Source organism: Microcaecilia unicolor, chromosome 8, assembly GCF_901765095.1.
Source record: "Microcaecilia unicolor chromosome 8, aMicUni1.1, whole genome shotgun sequence".
NCBI lineage: Eukaryota > Metazoa > Chordata > Amphibia > Gymnophiona > Siphonopidae > Microcaecilia > Microcaecilia unicolor.
The window spans coordinates 83,226,751-83,250,020 of NC_044038.1; the positions used below are offsets into that span (position 1 = coordinate 83,226,751).

Sequence of the window (23,270 nt, forward strand, 5' to 3'; positions counted from 1 at the left end):
AGGGGAACGGGCAGGTCAGGGGTGTGTCCAGTACTTCTACACACAGGCTCTAAAATACTAGCAGTTAGGTGCAAGTATTTACAACAGCCATTACATAAGAACATAAGTATTGCCATACTGGGACAGACCAAAGGTCCTTCAAGCCCAGCAACCTGTTTCCAACAGTGGCCAATCCTGGTTACAAGTACCTGGCAGGATCCCAAAACAGTGCAATACATTTTATGCTGCTTATCCTAGAAATAAGCAGTGGATTTTCCCAAGTCCATTTTAATAATGGCTTATGGACTGTTCTTTTAAGAAGCTATCCAAACCTTTTTTAAACCCCGCAAAGCTAACTGCTTTTACTCCAATCTCTGGCAACTAATTCTAGAGTTTAATTCATTGAGCTAGCGTAAGTATTGGCACATGGCACACATCATCCTGGTACCTAGCTTTACGTAATCTATAGAAAATTGTCCCTCTGTGCCTAATGCCCTTTAGTTAAAAGGCCCCTAACCTTTTGAAGTTGCGCTAACAAACCATATGTACATCAGCCAATGCATATCCCTTGTGGATATCCTGAAAGTCCAACTAATGGGGGTGGGGGTCTCACCAGCACAGGGTTGAAGAGCACTGCAGTAGACTGACCTATAACCAGCTGCCAAATGAGTTAGCAATAGCTTGTGAAATCAGATCTTTCTGAAAGCCTGAATCCTGAAGATTGATACCACTATAAATTCCCAGTGCTTTATAAAAGGAGTGTAAAGAGCCATTGATTTTGCTGCTTTCTCTGTCTATCCTTCCAGCACTCAGTTAGCAAAACACTGCTAAGTGTTTTATATCTATGCTGGTGGCTTTTTTGACTTCTCTTGGGTCGATTTCTGAACAGGATGAGGGAGGCTCCTAAAGAGAAGGATAACAAGGGAAGTGTTAGAAATTAAATACAGAGGAATATCACCTTTTACATTTTTTAACCTGGAGTACAGCGAATGTAACATACAAAGGAAATGCATAACCCAGAGGAAAACAGTTATCTACCTTCTCAGACACCCAAATGACTGAACTGTAATTTAATAATAAAGAATTAGTTAAGAATGGAATGCATGCTGCAGTGTCATTAGTGTGTTGTGAGGCTGGCTTTGGAGGATTTTTCATGTTGAGTTTTCAAATTTCGTTTAATTTTCTATAAAGTGTGTACTAAGAACATAAGAAGAGAATAGACACACTGGGTAAGACTGATGGTCCATCTAGCCCAGTATCTTGCTTCTAATAGTGGCCAATCCAGGTCACAAGTACTTGGCAGAATCTCAAAGAGTAGCCGGTAGGGCTGTACCGAATATTCGTATTTGATTCAATTCGGCCCTGAATACATTATTCGTATTTGGCCGAATAGTGATTTAAATTCAATTATGAATAATCTGGGGTTCTACTATGCTAAATCCTACTAAAATAAACACTTGATCTCTGCTTCTTTTATTTGTTAGGTTAAAGTTCAATGCCCATTATTTGTATTCGGTATTTGTATTTGGCCAAATAGTAAACTATGCTATTTGGTACAGCTCTAGTAGCAAGATTCCCTACTACCAATCCTAGGGATATGTAGTGGCTTACCCAGTGTCTGTCTTAATAACAGATTATGGTCTTTTCCTCCAGAAACTTGTCCAAACCTTTTTTGAACCCAGATACGCTAACTGCTGTTACCACATCCATTGCTGTTTGTGAATAGCATTTATTAAGGGGCTTACTGCACTCCTGCCTTCACTAATTAACCTGCCCCCTGCCCCTCAAACTTTAAAAGGCTCCTCCTGCAGAATTGTGAGCTGTTCCTGCCTCACCAGTGACCTATGTGGAAATGGTGCCAGCTAACATGAGGCTGGCAGGGCAGGAAGATCTGGGGATTGCTCTAGCCCTTTTGGATTGAGAAAGTTGGGAATGGGGGCAACCAGAGGAGAGGGAAATGTTCTTGAAAGTTAGAGGGATAGGATAAATTGATGGGAAGGAGGTCTGAAATATGTATTTTTTTTTGTTTTACTGAATATTGTTTGCAAATGATGCAGACTAAACCCACATTTGAATGTTAGATTTAATTACTCCTTCTCTAAACCCAAGCTCTAGGTGAATTACACTCAGTTCTGACAGTTATTACCTGTCCCCATAGGACATTATAGGAACCCTATTTACTAACCCACAATAAAATAGTGCATTGGTGTGCTGTTCTGCTTGGGATTCACTAACTTGCAGTATTTCAGTGCTGCAGGTTAGTGAATCCTCCGGTAAAATAAATGGTTTTCAAGGGTTGTTTCAAGGCAATCTTTATTTGCTGTACCACAATATTATAGCAAATATCAAATCGGTTTATAATTCAATATAATATAAATAAGAAAGTATAAAGAGGGGAAGAATAAAACAAAAGGAGGCCTAGATTACAAATCATAAATGTAAATAAAATAATTAGATTAATAATTTTACACCTAAAACCGAAAGGGGGTAGGAAATACACAAATACATCTGACACAAAACAAAGCAACACTGGAAGGCACAGATCTAAAGTAGCTGTGATGAGATCAACCCTGAAATGCTTGCCCAAAATAACATATTTTCAAGGCCTTTTTAAATTGCACAAGCAATGTTTTGTAGAATATCTAGAGGTATATGATTCCAAAGCGTTGAGGCCATTACCCTCAAACAAGTGTTCCTAGTGTGATCAAGATATAACTCAAGGTAAAAGCAGACCACTAAGAAATGTCAATGTGATGATCATAATGTCTCATCTTCACAGGGAGGTACTGGGAGGAGTTTGGCAGGGTTTGAGGGGGGGGAGGGGTGTCTTCCATTGCAGAATGGATCTGGGATGGTAGGGATGGGGTTCGTGGGTGGGGCTTCTATTTTAGAATGGTCTGGGATGGACTAGTATAGGGGGTGGGGGAGCAAAATTTGCTTTTATGAAAGATTCAAGAGTGGTGTGGTGTATTTTTAAAGTCCCCTGACCCCCTTCTGTTGTTCCTGTGGAGCATTAGTGGGCCACAGGGGGTGGGGGTGGAGGTAATTAATAACAGTTTAGAGAGGTTGCCATGAGTATTGCAGCTATTGAGGTTTAATGTAAGCTGCGTAATTATGAGCTGTTTTGCAGTAAAAAAAAAAAAAAAATCCTACCGTAAGCTGTGTTATTGGCACATAATGCACATTGTTGCCAAGTAACGCATGTTAGTTAGCATAACATAGCTTAGTAAATAACCCTTATGTTTGCAGGGTGCAGTGATTTAGCCAAGGTCATGATGAGAATCTGTAGGAGGTGCAGCATTTGAAACAGGGATTAAGGCACAGGCAAACTAGGCAAATGCCTAGGGCCCAAATTTTAGGAGATGCCCTCTCAGAGGTGTCATTCATTGGATTTCAAGGCAGACTTTTGCCCTTTAAATCAGCTGCTGCAGAGATGCCAAGTTACACAGTTCCAGGCTGGAGATTTTCAGCTAGTCCTGGTTTGGAACATACATCACTGCTGTAGGTTCCATAATGCAGCAGGATGGGGTGGTTAGAAATCCAGGACTGGCCCTAAATCTGTAGCCTGGAACTGGGTAACTTGGCATCTCTGTGTAGGATTGCCAACTTGCTCCAGATTTCCCAAACAAGTTTGATCCAGTCCTGGGTTTAACCCATTGCTTACAGGGATTTCTTACGGCAGTGGTTCCCAAACCTGGTCCTGGTGGCACCCCAGCCAGTCAGGTTTTCAGGATACCCACAATGAATATTCATGAGAAAGATTTGCATGAACTCCACTGCATGCAAATCTCTTTCATAAATATTCATTGTGGATATCCTGAAAACCTGACTGGCTGGGGTGCCTCCAGGACCAGGTTTGGGAACCACTGTCTTAGGGAATCCAGTTTGGACATCAGAACTACCAGCATGCAATAGGGTAAAACCTGGACTAGATCAGCCCTATTGGTGAATCTGGAGCCAATTGGCAACCCTATTGAAACACCGGAAATGCTTCTCATCTTGCATATTTCATCAGAAACAACTGTACATCCGTAATCCTTAAAGGCTGGTATAAGCATACGTCACCTGAAAGCTCCATAGGGCAAGGACTGACTTCCATAATAATTCTCTAATAACTCTAGTACAGTTGTAGTGCACTGGAGAAGGCGTACAGGCTGCAGTTTCTAGCTAGAGCTATGTAAATACATTTGCAGCATGGCATGTTTTTTGCCTTTGGGGAAGAATTTGCAAATCTGTGAATGAATTATACTTTTGGGATCTCCTGCTCCTTTTGTTCCTTCAGTTCAGTGTGAAAGGTTTGGGATTTGCCCCTCTTTTATATCCTCCACAACTTACTGTAGTCCAGTCATTGCAGGGACTGTAATGGGTTTGCGGCATGATTGCAAAGTACTTGCAAACCATTTGCCAAGTGGTGTGGAACTCGCCTGTTCTGAATATCTATGTAGCAATTCTCCCATTAACTTTCACTGCAAATAGTTTAGCACATATGCTAATTTTGGTGATTATAACACTGTCTGAAAAGGAAAACTTTTATGTTTAGAACGTGGGGAAAACCGTGCACTTTATTTTTATATGATGTGATTATTCATCTTAACTTCTTTCTTCTGCATTGAAAGGGATGGACAGATGCTGGACAGATGCTTAATTCATGTACAATAATGCAACATACCAATGAACAAGCTTCATTAAAATGCTATATAAGCATGAAACTGATACAGTTAAAGCATGAATACAGCACAGACAGCAGAAGAGCAGACCTTCAGCAGAGCTCCAGTCAAGGGTCTACTGATTTATCTAAAGGATAAATACAGCACAGATAGCTGAAGAGAAGACCTTTAGCAGAGCACCATTCAAGGGTCACAATGATACAAGTAACGCATGAATACAGCACGAACAGCTGGCGAGTAGATTTTCAGCAGAACTGTCCCTTAAAGGGTTACAATTAAATATGGCTTGGACCAAGGCCACCGAGAGACTAAACCGGGCCCGGGGCAGGGACACCACCACTGGGCCTGGGGCAGAGCCGCTGCAGTCCCCCTACAATTGTCATCTACTGCCGCCCCATCGCTGCCGCTGCCTGAATACTTTGGCTGGCAGGGATCCCAAGGTCCCGCCAGCAGCAGACGTCGTCTTCCAGCGCTGACTGCCTGCCCCTGCGGTTGCTTTTCCTCTCAGGGCATGCTCAGTTTCAAAACCAAGCATGCGCGCCTGAGAGGAAAAGCAGCCGCTCAGCAAAGGGCAGAAGAACAGCACTGGAGGAAGCTCCGGGTCCTCCCCAGCCTCCGGGGGGGGGGGGGGGGGCTGAAGCCGTAGTTTTCTCTCTCCTGCTCCTGTCGGGACATTATCACCTGGGTCCCGTTAGGAGCAAGAGAAAGAGAGAGAGACCCCCAGCGCCGGGCCCCCCTTGGAGGCCCAGGGAATTTTGCCTCCCCCTGCCCCCCTCTCGGCGGCCCTGGCATGGACAGGTGAAGATCGGATCATTTTGACATTTACAAGAACATGTAAAGCACAAATACAGCAACAGCACGGAGAGCTCACTAAGTGGATTTGTTATGATTGGGGTCTGAACCCCTCTCAAACTTACCTCTTTCCTGGGGGTCAGCTTCTTAGCTGGCTTCGGTTTCTTTTCTCTGTCCTTTCTGAGCTGGCTCTGTCTCTCTGTGCTGGCAGCTTCCAGCAGCATGGGGTTAATTGTTTTACTTTACTACAGCTGTGTGGGTGGACTGAGTTAGCTCTACCTCTCTTTGGGTGTACTGGCTTCAAGTGCTTCACGGTGTTGCATTGGTGTGGGTTGGGCCTCTCTGGGTCAGTGTGCTTTTGCCTAGGTCTAGGGAGTGTGACATCATCAGGGAGGGCCTTGATAAGGAAGTGGTGTTGTTTCCTTCAGGGCCTTTGCAACAGTGGTGTTTGCTTTAGGTAGGGTGGTGCAGTGTGCACTTCTGACTTTGTGTCTAGTTTCCCTGCTTGCTTTTGCTAAGGGCCAGGTTAGTGTTAGTGCAGTGTGCACTGGTGACTGTGTGTTTAGCTTTCCTGCTTTTCCCTTTTGGTTCCCCTGCTTTTCCCTCTTGGTTTTGGAAGCATTGCTGTGTGTAGGGCTTTGGAAGCTCTGTTGTTGATAGAAGTACTTCAGGGTTTGGTATTGTTAGGAACACTGCAGAGTTTGCTGTTAGAAGTACTTCTGGTGTTTGTGCTATTGGGAGCATTGCAGTCTTTGCTGTTGGTGTTTGGTGCTTTAGAAGCACTTTTGGCTTATGTGTTAGCTTCCCTCCTGGTGGCTCCCCTGTCTTCCCTTTTAGTGCTAGGAGCTATTCTGGTTGCTTGCCAGAGTAGTGCTTAGGAAGCACCTTGTTAGTTGTATCTAGCTTGCTAGAGCAGTGCTTAGGTAGCTTGTTAGTTTTGTGTTTAGCTTATTAGTGTAGAGCTCTGCTTGTAGCTTGGTGCTTAGTAGCACCTGTGTTAGCTTTGTGTTTAGTTCCCTGCTCTGTTAGTTTAGGGCTTAGGAAGTCCCTTTCTTGAGCAGGGCTTAGGAGCTCCTGTTTAGTATAGGGCTTAGGAAGTCCTTTTGTCAGTTTACTGTTAGGAACACTCCTGCTGGTTTAGGGCTTGGGAGCACGTAGATCAGTTTAGGTTTAGGAGCACTTCTGTTTCCAGTCCTGGTCCCTGTGTCATCCGGTATCCAGTAAGTCCTGCCGGCTACTCGAACCCAGGAGCTCAACTCCTGGGGGGCTTAGTAGCTAAGTGCAGGTGAAGCTGTGTGGACCAGTCCAGTGTGTTCCAGTCCGGTGTTCCAGTCCTGTGTCCTCCAGTCCGGGGAATTCCAGTCCATGTGTTCCGGTTCGCTGGGCAGTGCCTGCAGTCCCTGCCGGTGTGCTTGCCCATTGTTGGTTGGTGGGTTTTGCCGGCTGCTGTCGCTCCTCGGCAGCAGACCAAGGGCTCACGTTTGCTCCAAAGCCTGGCCCTGCGGGCTCTGAACCTGAAAACCTGACAGGATTCAGGACAACAGAATCTGGAAAACACAATGTGCAGCCCTAATAATAGGTGCTCCCCTTCCTAGTCCCAACAAAAAGTCTGAGAATAAAGCACCTTTGAACACAAAAACTGGGAATAAGACGAGAGTGTAAAAAGCAAGCTGCTATTCTGAGCAGTCTCGAGGAATCCAGCATTGTGTACTGCAGTCTCAGCCAGTGCCTGGTAATGGAGCGCTAGAGAACCCACTTACAGCTGCGATAAATATCATTCCAGTCTCATTCCCCTCCTGGGCAGCCCTAGGCCTGCATGAGTAATTACGCACATTAATGCAGAAAGTTTGAGGCCATGGAAGGGAGAAACTTTAAAGCCCATTATGTGTTAATTAGGTTTCTTGTTTAATGCATCTCTCATACGGCAGTGTTCTTAACAGCTCACCTCCAAATGCTTTTCCATATCTTAGTAAAAGATTCTGTACCTGCTGGAGAGAAGCTGTACTCATCTCTGTCCTGATTGAGGTCTTAAATCTGGACTCTTATACTAAACCTTATTGGAAAGAAGTCTAGTGAGAGCTTAGCTTTTTTGAACCTTGATGGCACTGCAGAAAGGGCTGGGAAGAAGGTTCAGCTCAGCAAAGAGATGCTGCTGAGAGAGATGCTCAGGGCAGGAGAGGGAGTCCCAGTCATCATGCAGCAGTGACACCTGGTGGGCAAATTTGTAAATGGTACTAAAAGTTAAGCGCCAAAAAATTGGGTGCTAAGCACCAAGGGGGGTCCATAAAATTATTCACGGCGAGGCCCCGACCTACATGTCAGATCTCATAGACCTACCAACCAGGAACACAAAAAGATCAGCATGCACATTCTTGAATCTCCACTACCCCAGCTGCAAAGGACTAAAATATAAATCAACATATGCATCCAGCTTCTCATACATAAGCACCCAACTATGGAATACACTACCAAACGCAAACTTCTGAAAATCACTAAAAACCAACCTGTTCAAAAAGGCATACCACAATGACCCTACTTAAATACCAGACAACGAAACTACACCGGAATTGGACTAAACTGAACTCTCTACACTTGACTGCTTCACTTACTCTGACACCAAGGAACTTTAACGCAAATCCACTTTATTTCTCATTCCGGAATTGAACTCTTTATACTTGAATGCTTATTCTACTCTGTCACTTATGAACTCTAAAGCAATATCACGTTGTATTTCTCATCCCGGATATGGCGATCGTCACTACGGCATAATGTATGCCACATTGAGCTTGCAAAATTCTTTAGATTGTAAGCTCTTCTGAGCAGGGACTGTCCTTATTTGTTAATTTGTACAGCGCTGTGTAACCCTAGTAGCGCTCTAGAAATGTTAAGTAGTAGTAAATAGGTGGGAAAATGTGGGATACAAATGCAACAAATAAATAAATTAGTCCCAATAGTTTGGTGCTATTTGGTGCCAATTTGAATTTGCAGGCACATCTTGCTATGTGCTAGTCTATGACAATGTGTGCCCGAATCCCATAGCACCCAACCTAAAAGGGGGTGTGGCCATGGGAGGTGCAGGGGCAGGTTAGGGGCGTTCCTAAAATTTGTGTGCCGTGTTGCATCCTAATTGGTCATCAGGAATTACACCTGGTTTCAGTCCTGGTACTCAAACTCAGGTGCCGAAATCAGCACTTAGTGCTATCCTGTCATCTTTGAGTGCTCGTGATAGAATAGCATTGAGTGCTGATTTTTGAGTACCGTTTACTGAATCTAGCCCAAACTGCACACAAGTCTAGTCGGAACACCCCTGATGCGCTTATTGCCCCTTCAACATTAACACCCCCTTTGCAATTAATACTTGTTAATGCCAGTTATCATTTTTGCACCAATTAGCTAATTATGTGCGTAACTGACCTTATTCCAGTGGCGTAGCTATGGTTTGGCCTGGGTGGGCATGGGCCCACCCATTCTTGCCTCAAGCCCACCCAGTCTAGTGGCTCCTAAAGCACCTTATTGGTAGTGCCTCACTCCTCTCTCTCTCTTTCTCTCTCTCATGGCAGCTGCCTGTCTCTCTCTGAACCCCCTCCCGTCCCCCATCTACCTTAGAGCCATCGCTGGCAGTGATTCCTGTAAGCAACCTGCACCAGCCCTACAAGCTTCCCTCTACTGCATCCCAACCTCGTTGACATCACTTCCTTTTTCTTCACTGGCAGGGACACGTTAGAGGGAAGCCTGCAGGGTTGGTGTAGGTTGCTTACTGGAATTGCTGCCGGTGACAGCTTGGAGGTAGACCGGAGAGGGAGAGAGGACCAGATGCCGGGCAGAGGGGGGAGAAAGATGATGATAGCAGGGGTAGAGGGAAACTTAAAAAAAAAAACTGTATGTAAGTACAGGGGTAGGGTAGGGATGGGAAGGGCCCAACCAGGTTACCTCAGGGCCCACCCAAAATGGCAGGTCTGGCTACACTCCTGCCCTATTTTATAACTGGGTGCACAATTGTGTGCCTAATTTTAGGTGCCATTTATAGAATTAAGGGGCTAGTGGTTGGCCAGAGAGCATATTCTTGCTAAGATGCAGGAGCCACTGCCCTTGTCTCTCAGCCAAGGGACAGTCATTGTGACTGCTGGGCTACATGACCGGGCTACATGACAGAGGAGGGAAATTTGGAAGGGAAACCCTCTCTTTTCAAGCAGGTATGAACAAAGGCTGATGATACCATAGCCCCAGGCTTTGATTTATCTGGAATCCAAAGAAGGCTGCAGAAAACCACACAGAAGCAATTTAGAGATCCCAGTTTAATTTTTTTTTTTGTTACATTTGTACCCCACGCTTTCCCACTCATGGCAGGCTCAATGTGGCTTACATGGGTCAATGGAGGTTAAGTGACTTGCCCAGAGTCACAAGGAGCTGCCTGTGCCTGAAGTGGGAATCGAACTCAGTTCCTCAGTTTCCTAGGACCAAAGCCCACCACCCTAACCACTAGGCCACTCCTCCATTAAGTTTTTTTTAATAGCCCAAGACCCATTTGTAGTATTGAATTTTTTGGGGAGGCTGGCAGTGGCCTAATGGTTAATGCAGTGGACTTTGATCCTGGTAGCCTGGGTTCAATTCCCACTACAGCTCTTTATGACCTTGGGCAAGTCACTTAATCCTCCATGGCCCCAGGTACAAAAAAACAGATTGTGAGCCCTCTAGGGACAGAGAGAGTACCTGAATATAATGTGTACAGTGCTGTGTATGTCTAAGTAGCACTATAAAAATGATTATCACTCCCTCTCCCCTCTTAAGGAGCGTCTTTGATGCTGATTCTGGTCTTCTGAATGAGCCTCATCTTTTGCTCTTTCTCTGTTTCCTCCAGGAATCCTTGTGCAGGGCTCCGAGTTCAACCTTGCTGCAGATAATTACACAGTGTGCCAAGGAGATAACGTCACACTCAGGTGAGTTAATATCCCATCTATTTTCCCAGTTTCGTCCTTGTTTCCCAACACTGAACCCAGAATCAACCCAAACAAGCTGATGCAGTCCTGGTTTCTGGTCTGCTCATGCATTGAATTACAGCCTTACTGTAGACCAGGGGTTCATAACCCAGTCCTCGGGACACACCTTGCCAGTCAGGTTTTCAAGATACCCACAATGAATATGCATGAGATAGATTTACATGCAGTGTAGGCAGTGACTGCAAATTTATCTCATGCATATTCTTTATGGAAATCTTGAAAACCAGACTGGCTTAGTGTGTCCCGAGGACTGGGTTGAGAACCCCTGGTCCAGTCCTTATTTTAATGTAGTTTAATTTAATAATTGCGTGTTTATGCTGCTTTGCTCTCACATGGAGTTCAATATATAAACATCTGAAAGAGGTATAAATGACTAGATCAAAATATAAAATTCAAAAGTGAATAAATTACACCTTGTCAGCAATCGTTGTCTAGGGTTGGTCCCGGGGTCCACTTCACAGAGGCAGTGGGTTCCCAAAGAATACGCAATCCACACAGATTTGGATATATAAAGTATATTATATTTGCATATATGTATTGGCTCACAGCACTTAGTACAGGAAAAAGGGTACAAGCTGTCTTGGGGTGTGTGTTTAGAGGGAGGGAGAAAGAAAGGATAGGGTGTTTGTTCAGAGGAAGAAAGTAACCTACTACTACTACTATTTAGCATTTCTATAGCGCTACAAGGCGTATGCAGCGCTGCACAAACATAAAAGAAAGACAGTCCCTGCTCAAAGAGCTTACAATCTAATAGACAAAAAATAAATAAAGTAAGCAAATCAAATCAATTAATGTGAACGGGAAGGAAGAGAGGAGGGTAGGTGGAGGCGAGTGGTTACAAGTGGCTACGAGTCAAAAGCAATGTTAAAGAGGTGGGCTTTCAGTCTAGATTTAAAGGTGGCCAAGGATGGGGCAAGACGTAGGGGCTCAGGAAGTTTATTCCAGGCATAGGGTGCAGCGAGACAGAAGGCGCGAAGTCTGGAGTTGGCAGTAGTGGAGAAGGGAACAGATAAGAAGGATTTATCCATGGAGTGGAGTGCACGGGAAGGGGTGTAGGGAAGGACCCCTTGGACTAGGGCTGTCTGAGAAGGGGGGGGGGAGCAGAGCCAGGTGCTCTGGTGGCTAACGATGGAGGTATGCAGAGAAAGAAGAAGAAGAAACAAAGACAGCCCAGCAGAGTCCTGTGCCCTCTGCTGCCGGGAGAAAGAAAGAGGGAGACGTAGTGCCCTGGACACAGAGAAGTGCCCGGGACAGAGAGAGGGGGGGGGGCAGTAGACCCCAAGCTGAGCTCTGTGCTCTGCTGCACAGAGAAAGACAGAGAGAGCCCTAGTACCCTCATGAGCTCTGCTTTATACCTAATAAGAACTGAGAGGGAACAGGAGCAGAGAGAGATCAAAAACTTCTCTCTTTCCCAGTTATTTCCTTTACAGAACTCCAGATACTTTCTGAAGTCAGGAAAGGTGACAACTTTCACAGGTTGTCCTGTTTGAAATCCCTAGTGATGGAGCCTCTATGTCTGGCTTTGGTTGCTCTGAAGCCCTGCTCCCAGATGGAACAAAAAGTATGTTAATCAGGAGTAATTGAGAAACCAAAGGGCTATCAGGCCTCTCTGAGCACCATTTGGTCCATTTCATCCTCAATGGTTCCTGAAGGGGAGGGGGGAATTTATCAGAGGTCAGAAGCTGGTTTAATATTATGTCAAGCTGATTTCATATTAATACAAGTATGTCCAGCAATAATTTTGACCTCCCGCAATCCTGACACACCTCAAGTATGAATATAAAACATGGAATCAACATAATAATGTCTCAGTACCGATGCCCATCACAGTGCATTCTGTTAGCTTTTCATAACTCCGTGTCTTGTAAGATGTAAGTTCAGTCCTGGTTTTCTATATCATCTCCAGATGCTGTACAAACCTTTACTTTAAGAATTGGATTAACATCTTGTGATGACATGGAAGCAGCTGGGGATTCTGGTTCTGGGATATTTACTACATAACCCTTCCCCCTATGGTCCAAAAAAAAAAAAAATAGAACTACAAGCTCCAGGAAGCAGCTGGGAAAACCAGCACTGGATCAGCAGGAGACATTGTCACTGTGCTCTCTTTCCCTTTAGAGTGACCGTTTCACCTATTCTGTTTTCACCCTTGGTGCTTCTATGCGCCTGGTGCTTTTCTGCCTTTTGGGGTTTTAGGGTTGTGCATTAATTAGCACATATTCAGTTTGTTAGGGTACCTTTAAAAATGTGAGGTGCATTACATGAATTAACACACATAAAGATGAGTAGTGTGCATTAAAAAGTTTTAATGCACCTTAAAATGCTGTATTTGAATTATCTGTGAAATAAACCAAAAAATGTCCACAAATTTGGAAAACAGAACAAGCAAAATGAACAAAGCGAACTGAAAATATTTGCCCTGTGCACATCCCTATGGGGTTTTTTTGTTGTTGTTTATTGAGGGTTTTTTTGTTTGTTTTTTTGAGAACCTGCAACTCTAACTCTATAGATAAATTGGGGAGGGGGTGGGAAGGGGGATGTTTAAAAATAGGACTATCTCGGCCTGTTCTGGATGATCCATAGCTATCTGGACACCTAAGTCAATTTATGACAAAGAAATTACATCCTTGTATCTAAAAACTGAAAGGACTGAGTCATCCTCATGGGTGACTAGTGCATGCAAGACTTTGACAGGCTTTTCTAATTTAATTTTAAATATTTTCCCCTCTTAAAAAGCGTCCTTCCCTCTTGCTCCTGGATACATGCTGAGGTTAAGAGTAAAACTTGAATGAGAAAGAGTTAAAGGGTAATGGGCCTACAGAACAGAGAGGCCTCACCTTCCTTGAGTTTTTGATCAAATTAAAGACTGCTATCCCTGGCTTCTTGGCAGGAGAATAATCCTAATTAATAAATAAATAATTACCGCTCCCCAGTGGCTCGGCTTTTCCCACTGGCACTGGCTTGATCTACAGTCTGCAGAAGACAGGACCCCAGAGACTGGAACATCTCCAAAGGCTGTTATGGAGCAGAAGGTCATGTGGCTCAGACATTGAGAGAGGTAGATCTGAGCATTGTCCTCTGTGTACATCCTTCCAACTGAAGATAGAAAAATAGAGGATATCATCAATTTGCAATAGTACAGGCCCTCTTATTGCCCAGCCTTCTGCTGGCTTTCCCAATAACCCTCTCCTCTTCTGGCTGATACCACTTATTTCTCTACAGGAGGCTGTTCCATGCAGTTACCAACTTTTCTGTGAATATTTTTTTACCTCAGTCCTGAGTCTATTCCTCTCGAGCATCATACCATTATCCCTGATCTACAACTCCCTTTCTACTAAAACATGTTTGCTTTTTGAATACCATTTATCCCAGTGAGGTATTTGAACCTCTCCATTATAGCAGGATGCCCATATAACTCCATTTCAAAAGAAACACTGGGCCACTGCTTGTAGAACCCCATCATCCCCCAGATTCCACATATGGGGCCACATTCTATATATGGCGGCTAAAAAAATCCACGCGGAAAACACTTCTGCCTAAGTGTATTCTATAAATGGCGCCTAGATTTAGGCATGGTATATAGAATACGCTTAGTTGGTATCTTAGCACTTAAATCTACATGTTTCCATTTATACCAATAAAAGCATGGCATAAATCCTGGTGTGTAGATTTAGGTGCAGAGGGCCATATTTTATAACAGTGCACACAAATTTTGAAACACCCACAAAACGCCCATTTCCCCACCCATAACCATGCCTATTTTTGCATGCATTAAAATTTAGGTGCTCTGCATTACAGAATATGCTTAGCAATTTCTGCACGTAAATTCTAATTATTGTCAATTAGTGCTCATTATTGCTTGTTAAGTCAGCTGTTAACGCTGATTGGCTTGTTAAGCTAATTAAGTTGCACGCGCTGTTATAGAATCTGCATGTATTTTGGTGTGGAAAGCTAGGCATGATATATGGAATTTGGGAGATGGTGCCCAGAATTGCATATCCAAATTTCTGCACATGCTCAAGTTCCGTACACAAATAAATTGAGCAATGAGCCAATTAACATCATTAATTGGGGGCTAACAACCAATTATTGATGTTAATTGGCATTCATTAAAATTTGTGCATGCGTCTGGCTGCAGGACTGCCAAGGAGAGGGGGGGGGGGGAATTCCCTGGGCCCGGCTTCCAAGGGGGGGGAGGGCCGGCGCTGGAAAGCTTCTTCCTGCCTGTCTGCTTCCAGATCTGTCTCTCTCCTGCTCCTTCGTGCAATCATCCAGGACCCGGTACACAGGAGCAAGAGATGACAGACTGAAGGTGGAGCAGTCAGGTATAGGAAGGTAAGGGGGTGGGCAGGGGCGGCAGCTTGAATGTGGGAGGCGGCCCGAGTGGGGTGGGGCAGTTGGGGGAGGACGGCCCTGCCCCGGGTCTGGCTGTGTCTCTCAGTGGCCCTGTCTGGCTGCATGCTATTCTATAAGGCTTAGCACCATGGGCATGTCAGGGACACTCCGAAAAGTTGGGTGCAGAAGTATGGAATACGGCCTCAGTGCACCTAACTTGGATGCCAGCACTTACATCAGGTTTCAGCAGGCATAAGTCTGGTGTCTAAAGTTAGGTGGGGGAATCAACACTAAGCACGATTCTGTAAAGAACTCACACCCTTTACAGAAAGGCGCTTAGCGTTGATTGTTTGTGGCACTGAATTTGAGTGATACGCACTGAATCTAGCTCCATATGTGCTGGCATCTATGGGGCCCTTTTACAGAGTGGCGGTAAGCCCAACGTTAGTTTACCACACTCTAATCTGGAACTACTTCTGGCCCAACACAGGCTTCAGTGGTAGTTCCAGCCCCAGTGCACGCCATTTGCCACACTAGGGAAAATAGCTAGCTATCTTCTACGCTGCGCTAACCTGGCAGTAATCAGGCAGCGCCACGTGCTACCCAGTTACCGCTGGGTTAGCGCAGGAGCCCTTAACGGCACATTAGCTGGTGGCATTAAGTGCTCCCTCCGCTTGGCCTACACAGTAAGTGAAATCTTACCACATGGCCATGCCATTTTTTGGCCTTTTTACCTGCTGCTAGCGCAGGGCCCTTTTTACTGCAGCTTGGTAACAGTATATGGCTATACCACATGAACTTTATCTTGCCACAACATCACTTTGTATTTGTTTACACCAGAGTCTGCAAACGCCTCTCCGGCACTATGCAAGCCACATTGAGCCTACAAATAGGTGGTAAAATGTGGGATAGAAATGTAACAAATAAAGTAAATAAACAGGACCCTTATATGTTCCATCTTTGCTTTTACCCTATGCTATCTATGAAAATGTTTTATTACATATTGTGTTGACTATTAGTAAGTAGTATACTATGCAATACTTTGCATTGTTATTTGAATATTTTTACTGCTGTAATTGTCTATTGCTTATGTTTGATTTATTCTTATTGTATACCGCCTTGAGTGAATTCCTTCAAAAAGGCAGCAAATAAATCTTTATAAATAAATAAAATAAATATATGCTTAGGTATGAGCATTTATGCCAGCCATAGAACTGGTATATGTTCTTGTGCTTAAATGCCAGAGATTTGCATGTACTTATAGTATTTTGTAAGTTATAAATTAGATTCTATATATCACTCCTAAAAAAATCAGTGCTGAAATGAAATACGCCTAGGCATATTCTATAAAGTACGCCTAAATTTCCCTCTGGTTTATAGAATACGCCGTGTGCTCATCCGCTTGACTAAATTTAGTCGTGAGCAGTAAACTTGACGCCTAAATTACATGTGGACTGAATATATTCTATAACCATGCGCATAGATGTTAGAAACACCCATTCCATGCCCCCTTTTCAACTATACGACTTAGAATTTATGCACATCACATTATAGAATACACTTAGACAGTTCTGTGTGTAAATTCCTGAGTAGTGTAGAACAGGTAAAAGTGAATCGATTTTTTACTCTTTCAAAAAGTACAAAGACTAAGGGAAACTCAATGAAATTACATGGAAATACTTTTAAAACAAATACTAGGAAATATTTTTTCACTCAATGAATAGTTAAGCTCTGTAACTCGTTGCTGGAGGATATGGTGACAGCAGTTAGCATATATGGATTTAAAAAAGGGTGGGACAAGTTCCTGGAGGAAAAGTCTATCATCTGTTATAGAGATAGACATGGAGGAAGCCATTGCTTGCCTCGGGACTAGTGGCATGGAATGTTGCTACTATTTGGGTTTCTGCCAGTTACTTGTGACCTGGATTGGCCACTGTTGGAAGCAGGATACTGGACTTGATGGACCATTGTTCTGACCTAGTATGATTATTCTTATGTTCTTATGTGTATGTGTATATATAATTAGAAAACTGGCATACACACATATATGTATGTAAAAGGGTAAAGGGTAAAGGGTCATTGATTTGAAATGCCACCTTACTGTGATACAACTAAAGCAGTTTTATATTGTTGCATGCAGGTACTTTCTCTGTTCCTGGTGGATTCATAATCTGAGTTTGTACCTGAGACAATGGAATGTTAAGTGACTTTCCAGAATCACATGCAGCTGCAATGGGAATTGAACCCAGTTCCCCAGGTTCTTAACCCATTGCACTAACCATTAGGCTACTAAATGTTAGCATCTGTTTTATAGAATCACCCCATCCCCTAGGCCTTCCATCATTCCAGAATGAGCCCTGATGTTTTGCCCTCACAAAAAACCTATCACTGCATTTAATGGACTTAAAAAGGTCCTAGGTGGTTGGAAATGAAGAATCTGAGTACCAAATCCCAGCCATGGTTTGAATGAGCTGGAAGCCCTAAGGAATAGGAGGAACAATAAAACAGTGGTGTACCTGGCTTGTTCGCCACCCGGGGTGTGTCACCCCCCTCCCCCCAGGGTGCACCTTCCCTCCTCCCCCCCCCCCCCCCCCCCGAAGTGCATCACCCCACCATCTTTCCTTCTAGCAAGGGAGTGTGCGGAACAGGCACTCGGCTCTGTCGGTCACCTGCCCCAGAAGAGGAAGTAACGTCAGAGGGGGCAAGGGACCAGCAGAGCTGACAGCCACATGCCTGCTCTGCACACCCTCTTGCTGTCTGCATCCAGGGTGTACCCTACTGAGAAAAAAGATGAATGTATGACCCCTGGAGACAAGTTCTAGATTTCCTGGATGCTCATTTATCTAGCGGAAAATGAATCCTTGATTGCTTATGCCATAAGGCCTGCCTTGAAAGCTGTTGTCTGGGAAGTGACCTATGCGCATTGCCACATGATGTGAATCCCATAGAGTGCCTCTCATAAGCAATAAGGGAGCAGGCAGTGCTGACATGCATCTCAGCTTTCTAGCCTTATCAACAGTAGCAGCACCTCAGCTCCAGGAATGAAGAATGCTGGGGGTTATTGATCTGTTTTTTTTCCCCCTACCACTTCCCCATATTAAAATGTAAATAGAACACTTGGCACAATACCATAAAAGAAAATTTGGTTTGCAAGGTTGAAGTTTATTCAATACGCTGCTGCAAAGAGCAGAGTGTGCAGATAGTAGATAAGTGGGGAAACACACATATCCTCAAAAAGCTTCTCTACAAGACAAGCTGCTTACTAGATTAACAGGGACTAGTTACAGGTACTAAGCCTGCAGCAACTCATATATATATATATATACAGTACGCAAATCCACTGAGTAAGTGGGCAGAGATTCTAAACTACCATCAACTCCCCCTCCCCTCTCCAGACTCTCCTGCCAATGACCCAGAACTGCTTTGATGAATAAATTAAGTATGCCCAGTGCCTCTTCTCTGATCACCACTGGGAATGCATGCACTGAATAGAGGATAATAAAGTGCATAAGCTACTATATCCTGTCCCTGTGCTCTTCCATCTCTCTCTTCCCTTGACATTTTTCTGAATAGACTATACTGCAGCCTGTTGGTCCTAGAGCACATGGGATTCTTTGCAGGCTGTGATGCCTTTTATTGAGAATGTAATTATCCAGCAATGATGCTGTGTATCTCATGAGCATATCAGACCACACACTGATCCGTTTTTCAAATGTGACCTTCTGATGAGACCCCTCCTACCACACCTGGATTATTGCAACGTCTTATTTCTTGGTATCAAATGTCAATATCAGAGGAAACTACAGATCATACAGAACACTGCTGCCAGACTAATATTCAAATTGAATAGATATACTAGTGTTTCATCTTTTCTTATCAAACTTCACTGGCTTCCCGTATCAGATAGAATTATGTTTAAAACTGCCTGATTAGTCTTTCAAATCTTACAAGGTTTTACATCAGATCTACTGACTAAAGTGGCTTCACTATGCTTAGCCCAGTCCAATAGACTAAAAAGAACAACGGACTCTAGTAACACCGTTTCATATGGCAATCCGATATCATAAGATCTTCGGCTCTCTATTCCCTGTACTAGGAGTATCAATATGGAACTCACAACCTATCTCCATCAGAACAGAATCTATCTACCTTAGCTTCCGGAAAAGGCTAGGAGTGTGGTAGCCGTGTTAGTCCACTCTTAAGGTTATCAATAGAAATCAAACAAAATAAAACATGGAAAAGAAAATAAGATGATACCTTTTTTATTGGACATAACTTAATACATTTCTTGATTAGCTTTCGAAGATTGCCCTTCTTCGTCACATTCCGATGCCCTCCTTCCGATCTGACGAAGAAGGGCAACCTTCGAAAGCTAATCAAGAAATGTATTAAGTTATGTCCAATAAAAAAGGTATCATCTTATTTTCTTTTCCATGTTTTATTTTGTTTGATTTCTATTGATAACCGGAAAAGGCTAAAAACCTTCCTATTCCCTAAGTCTGTTTTATAACTTTTAGTACAATTTTGGTCTCTCCTTATCTCTCATCTAACATTCCTATAAGATTCTTTGATTTTATGTATCCAGTCTCAGCTTTGTTACACTTACTATGTAAACTGCACTGAACCCTAGTGAGGGGATTTTAGCGGTATACAAGACCTGATTTGATTTGATCTGGTCTGGAAACTTCTGCATTATCATGTTTGGTAGTCCTGTAAGTTTTGGACATCCAATACTGATTTCATAACTCAGCTTCTTTTGGGGCTAGTAGGTCAAAAGCTAGCCTGGTTAACCATCCAAGTTTTGTGTGTAGACATCTCTTGACAGGAGTTAGGCATCTAAACTATTTTGTAGCATTCTGTGCTTAGGTATCCTTGATGTTTAATTTTATGGGACCACAGAACTGGGTAGTTCAGTTGTATGTTTTTACTCTACATGTTATGATGATCTGTTATTTTTTTAAAGAAAAAGACTTCAGACCCAAATATAGAGGCTAATTTTATAAAAAGGTACCTATTTGGTTCCTAATTTATAAAGACACATGGAGGAGCATTTTCAAAAGGGCGTCCCAAATGGACGTCCATCTCACATGTATTTTTGAACAGGAAATACGTCAAGATTTCCTGTTCAAAAATTTGTGAGCTGAATGTCCATATGCTGGAAACGTCCAGCATGAACATCAATTTTACAAACTAGAACATCCAAATTACAAACAGAGGAAAACAAAGGATGTGGACATCTGTATGGCAGCATGAAAATGGCCACACAGAGGACCATACAAAGCAGAGGAGCAGCCTAGTGGGTAACCTAGTGGGTAATGCAGTGGACTGTGAACCAAAGGACTCAAATTCACATCCCACTCTAACAGTGGCGTACCTAGCTTGGTTGCCACCCAGGGCAGAGCACCCCCTCCTCCAGGCATATTGCACTGAGCAGTTGTGCGGCTGTCAGCTCAGCAGATCCCCTTGCCCTTTTTGATGTCAACTTCCTGTTCCAGGACAGGGGACTGGCAGAGCTGACAACCACATGACTGCTCTGTGCACCCCCTTACTGCTGCAACTGAGGCGGACCGCACCCACCATCCCACCCTTGATATGCCACTGCAGCTTAACTTTTTTATTTTGTAATTGTTAGCTCTCCAGGAACATCAATATACCTACTGTATCTGAATGTACACCATTTATATAGACTTTACACTTTCTAGTGGCTTATATATTTAGGTACAGTAGGTTTTTTTGTTTCTGGGGGACTCACAATTACAAAAAAAACTAAAAAGAACTAAAGTGGGATTTGAACCTGGGTCTACTACTACTACTATTTAGCATTTCTATAGCGCTGCAAGGCATACGCAGCGCTGCACAAACATAGAAGAAAGACAGTCCCTGCTCAAAGAGCTTACAATCTAATAGACAAAAAATAAAGTAAGTAAATCAAATCAATTAATGCGTACAGGAAGGAGGAGAGGAGGATAAGTGGAGGCGAGTGGTTACAAGTGGTTATGAGTCAAAAGCAATGTTAAAGAGGTGGGCTTTCAGTCTAGATTTAAAGGTGGCCAAGGATGGGGCAAGATGTAGGGGCTCAGGAAGTTTATTCCAGGCGTAGGGTGCAGCGAGACAGAAGGCGTGAAGTCTGGAGTTGGCAGTAGTGGAGAAGGGAACAGATAAGAAGGATTTATTCATGGAGCGGAGTGCACGGGAAGGGGTGTAGGGAAGGACAAGTGTGGAGAGATACTGGGGAGCAACAGAGTGAGTACTTTTATAGGTAAGTAGAATAAGTTTGAACAGGATGCGAAAACGGATAGGGTGCCAGTGAAGTGACTTGAGGAGAGGGGTAGTATGAGTAAAGCGACCCTGGCGGAAGACGAGACGGGCAGCAGAGTTTTGAACCGATTGGAGAGGGGAGAGGTGACTAAGTGGGAGGCCAGCAAGAAGCAGATTGCAGTAGTCTAAATGAGAGGTGACAAGGGTGTGGATGAGGGTTTTGGTAGAGTGCTCGGAAAGAAAGGGGCGGATTTTACGGATGTTGTAAAGAAAGAAACGACAGGTCTTGGTGATCTGCTGGATATGAGCAGAGAAGGAGAGAGAAGAGTCAAAGATGACCCCAAGGTTTCGAGCTGAGGAGACAGGGAGAATGAGAGAGCCATCCACAGAAATAGAAAACGGGGGGAGTGGGGAGGTGGGTTTGGGGGGAAAAACGAGAAGCTCGGTTTTGGTCATGTTTAATTTCAGGTGGCGTTGAGACATCCAGACAGCAATGTCAGACAAGCACGCTGAAACTTTGGTTTGGATGCGATGCAAGGTGAGATATCAGGGGTAGAAAGGTAGATTTGGGAGTCATCAGCATAGAGATGGTAGGAAAAGCCATGGGATGAGATTAATGAACCAAGGGAAGAAGTGTAGATAGAAAAGAGGAGGGGACCAAGAACAGAACCCTGAGGTACGCCGATAGGCAGAGGGATAGAAGTAGAAGAGAATCCACCAGAGTGAACACTGAAGGTGCGGAGGGAGAGGTAGAAAAAGAACCAGGAAAGGACAGAGCCTTGGAATCCAAGTGAGGACAGGATATCGAGGAGTATGCTGTGATCGACAGTGTCAAAAGCAGCGGAAAGATCAAGAAGAATGAGGATGGAATAGAGACCTCTGGATTTAGCCAGTAATAGGTCATTGGAGACTTTAGTAAGTGCAGTTTCGGTTGAGTGGAGAGGGCAAAAACCAGATTGTAGTGGGTCAAGAATAGCATGTGAGGAGAGAAAATCAAGGCAGCGGTGGTGAACAGCACGCTCAAGAGAAAAGGGAGGAGGGAGGGAGGGAGGGAGATGGGTCGGTAATTAGAGGGACAAGTAGGGTCGAGTGAAGGCTTCTTAAGGAGAGGTGTGACCACAGCATGTTTAAAGGCAGTAGGGACAGTTGCAGTGGAAAGTGAGAGGTTGAGAATGTGACAGATAAAAGGAATAAGAGCAGGTGAGATGGCATTAAGAAGGTGGGTGGGAATGGGATCAGAGGAACAGGTGGTACATTTTGAGGAAGAAAGGCGAAGTGTAGTTTCCTCTATAGTAACTGCAGGAAAGGAGGAAAAGGAATGAGGGGAAGGAGAGAGGAGAACGGACTAGTGGAGGGAGAGGTGGCAAGGTAGAGAATTCAAGGTTTATCTTTTGAACCTTGTCGTGAAAGAATTCAGCAAGGGTCTGAGGAGATAATGAAGGGGGAGTTGGGGGAGGGGGCACCTTGAGGAGAGAGTTCAATGTGGTGAAGAGAAGTCGAGGGTTAGAGCCAAGAGAGTTGGTCAGTTGGATATAATAATCCTGTTTGGCGCGTGAAAGAGCAGATTGGAAGGAGGTCAGCATGAACTTAAAGTGTAAGAAATCAGCAAGGGCCCGAGATTTCCGCCAGAGGCGTTCGGTGGAGCGGGTACAGGAACATAGGTAGCAGATATTAGAAGTCAGCCAAGGTTGGGGTTTTGTACGCCTTATAGGGCGGGTCATCAAAGGTGCAAGAGTGTCTAAGGCAGAGGATAGAGTATTGTTGTAAGAAGAAACAGCCTCATTGACAGACGTGGATGGTGCAACAGTAGAGAGGAGGTTTGAAACATGGGAGGATAGAGATGAAGGGTCAATATCGTGAAGATTCCTAGATAAATTAGATAAGATAGGACGGGACTGGGAGGGAGGAGATTTAAGGGGCGGTCTCTTGTATATGGTCTATTGACTGCACTAACCACTAAGCTACTCCTCATCAGGGTTTGTTAAGGATGCCTATACTAACTGAAGCTATCATACAGCCTGGCATCCCCTTCTGGTTTCACTTTCAGGGGAGAGGGAGGGGGACAGCAGCCACTGGGGAATTAAGGAGGTGTAACCTGGACTTTCTGGAAATAGGTCTAAATAAGGACGTCCTTCCATTTAGACATGGACGTTTTTTCCCTTTCAGAAATTGCTGTTGGAGGTCCACATTTCAGGCCCTCCCTAGTTCCACCCAAAACACACCCGTAACATGTCCCCTTGCT

General features: G+C 44.1%; 1 protein-coding gene across 3 annotated transcripts in view; it reads left to right on the forward strand.

The window, feature by feature from the left end:
- IGLON5 (IgLON family member 5) overlaps nt 1-23,270 on the forward strand; it is a 653,847-nt gene that overhangs the window by 351,963 nt on the left and 278,614 nt on the right. For all 3 annotated transcript variants that reach the window (XM_030211299.1, XM_030211300.1, XM_030211302.1), the window contains exon 2: nt 10,297-10,375. In XM_030211299.1, coding sequence (XP_030067159.1) covers nt 10,297-10,375 — 79 coding nt within the window. The remainder of the gene's footprint in view (nt 1-10,296; nt 10,376-23,270) is intronic.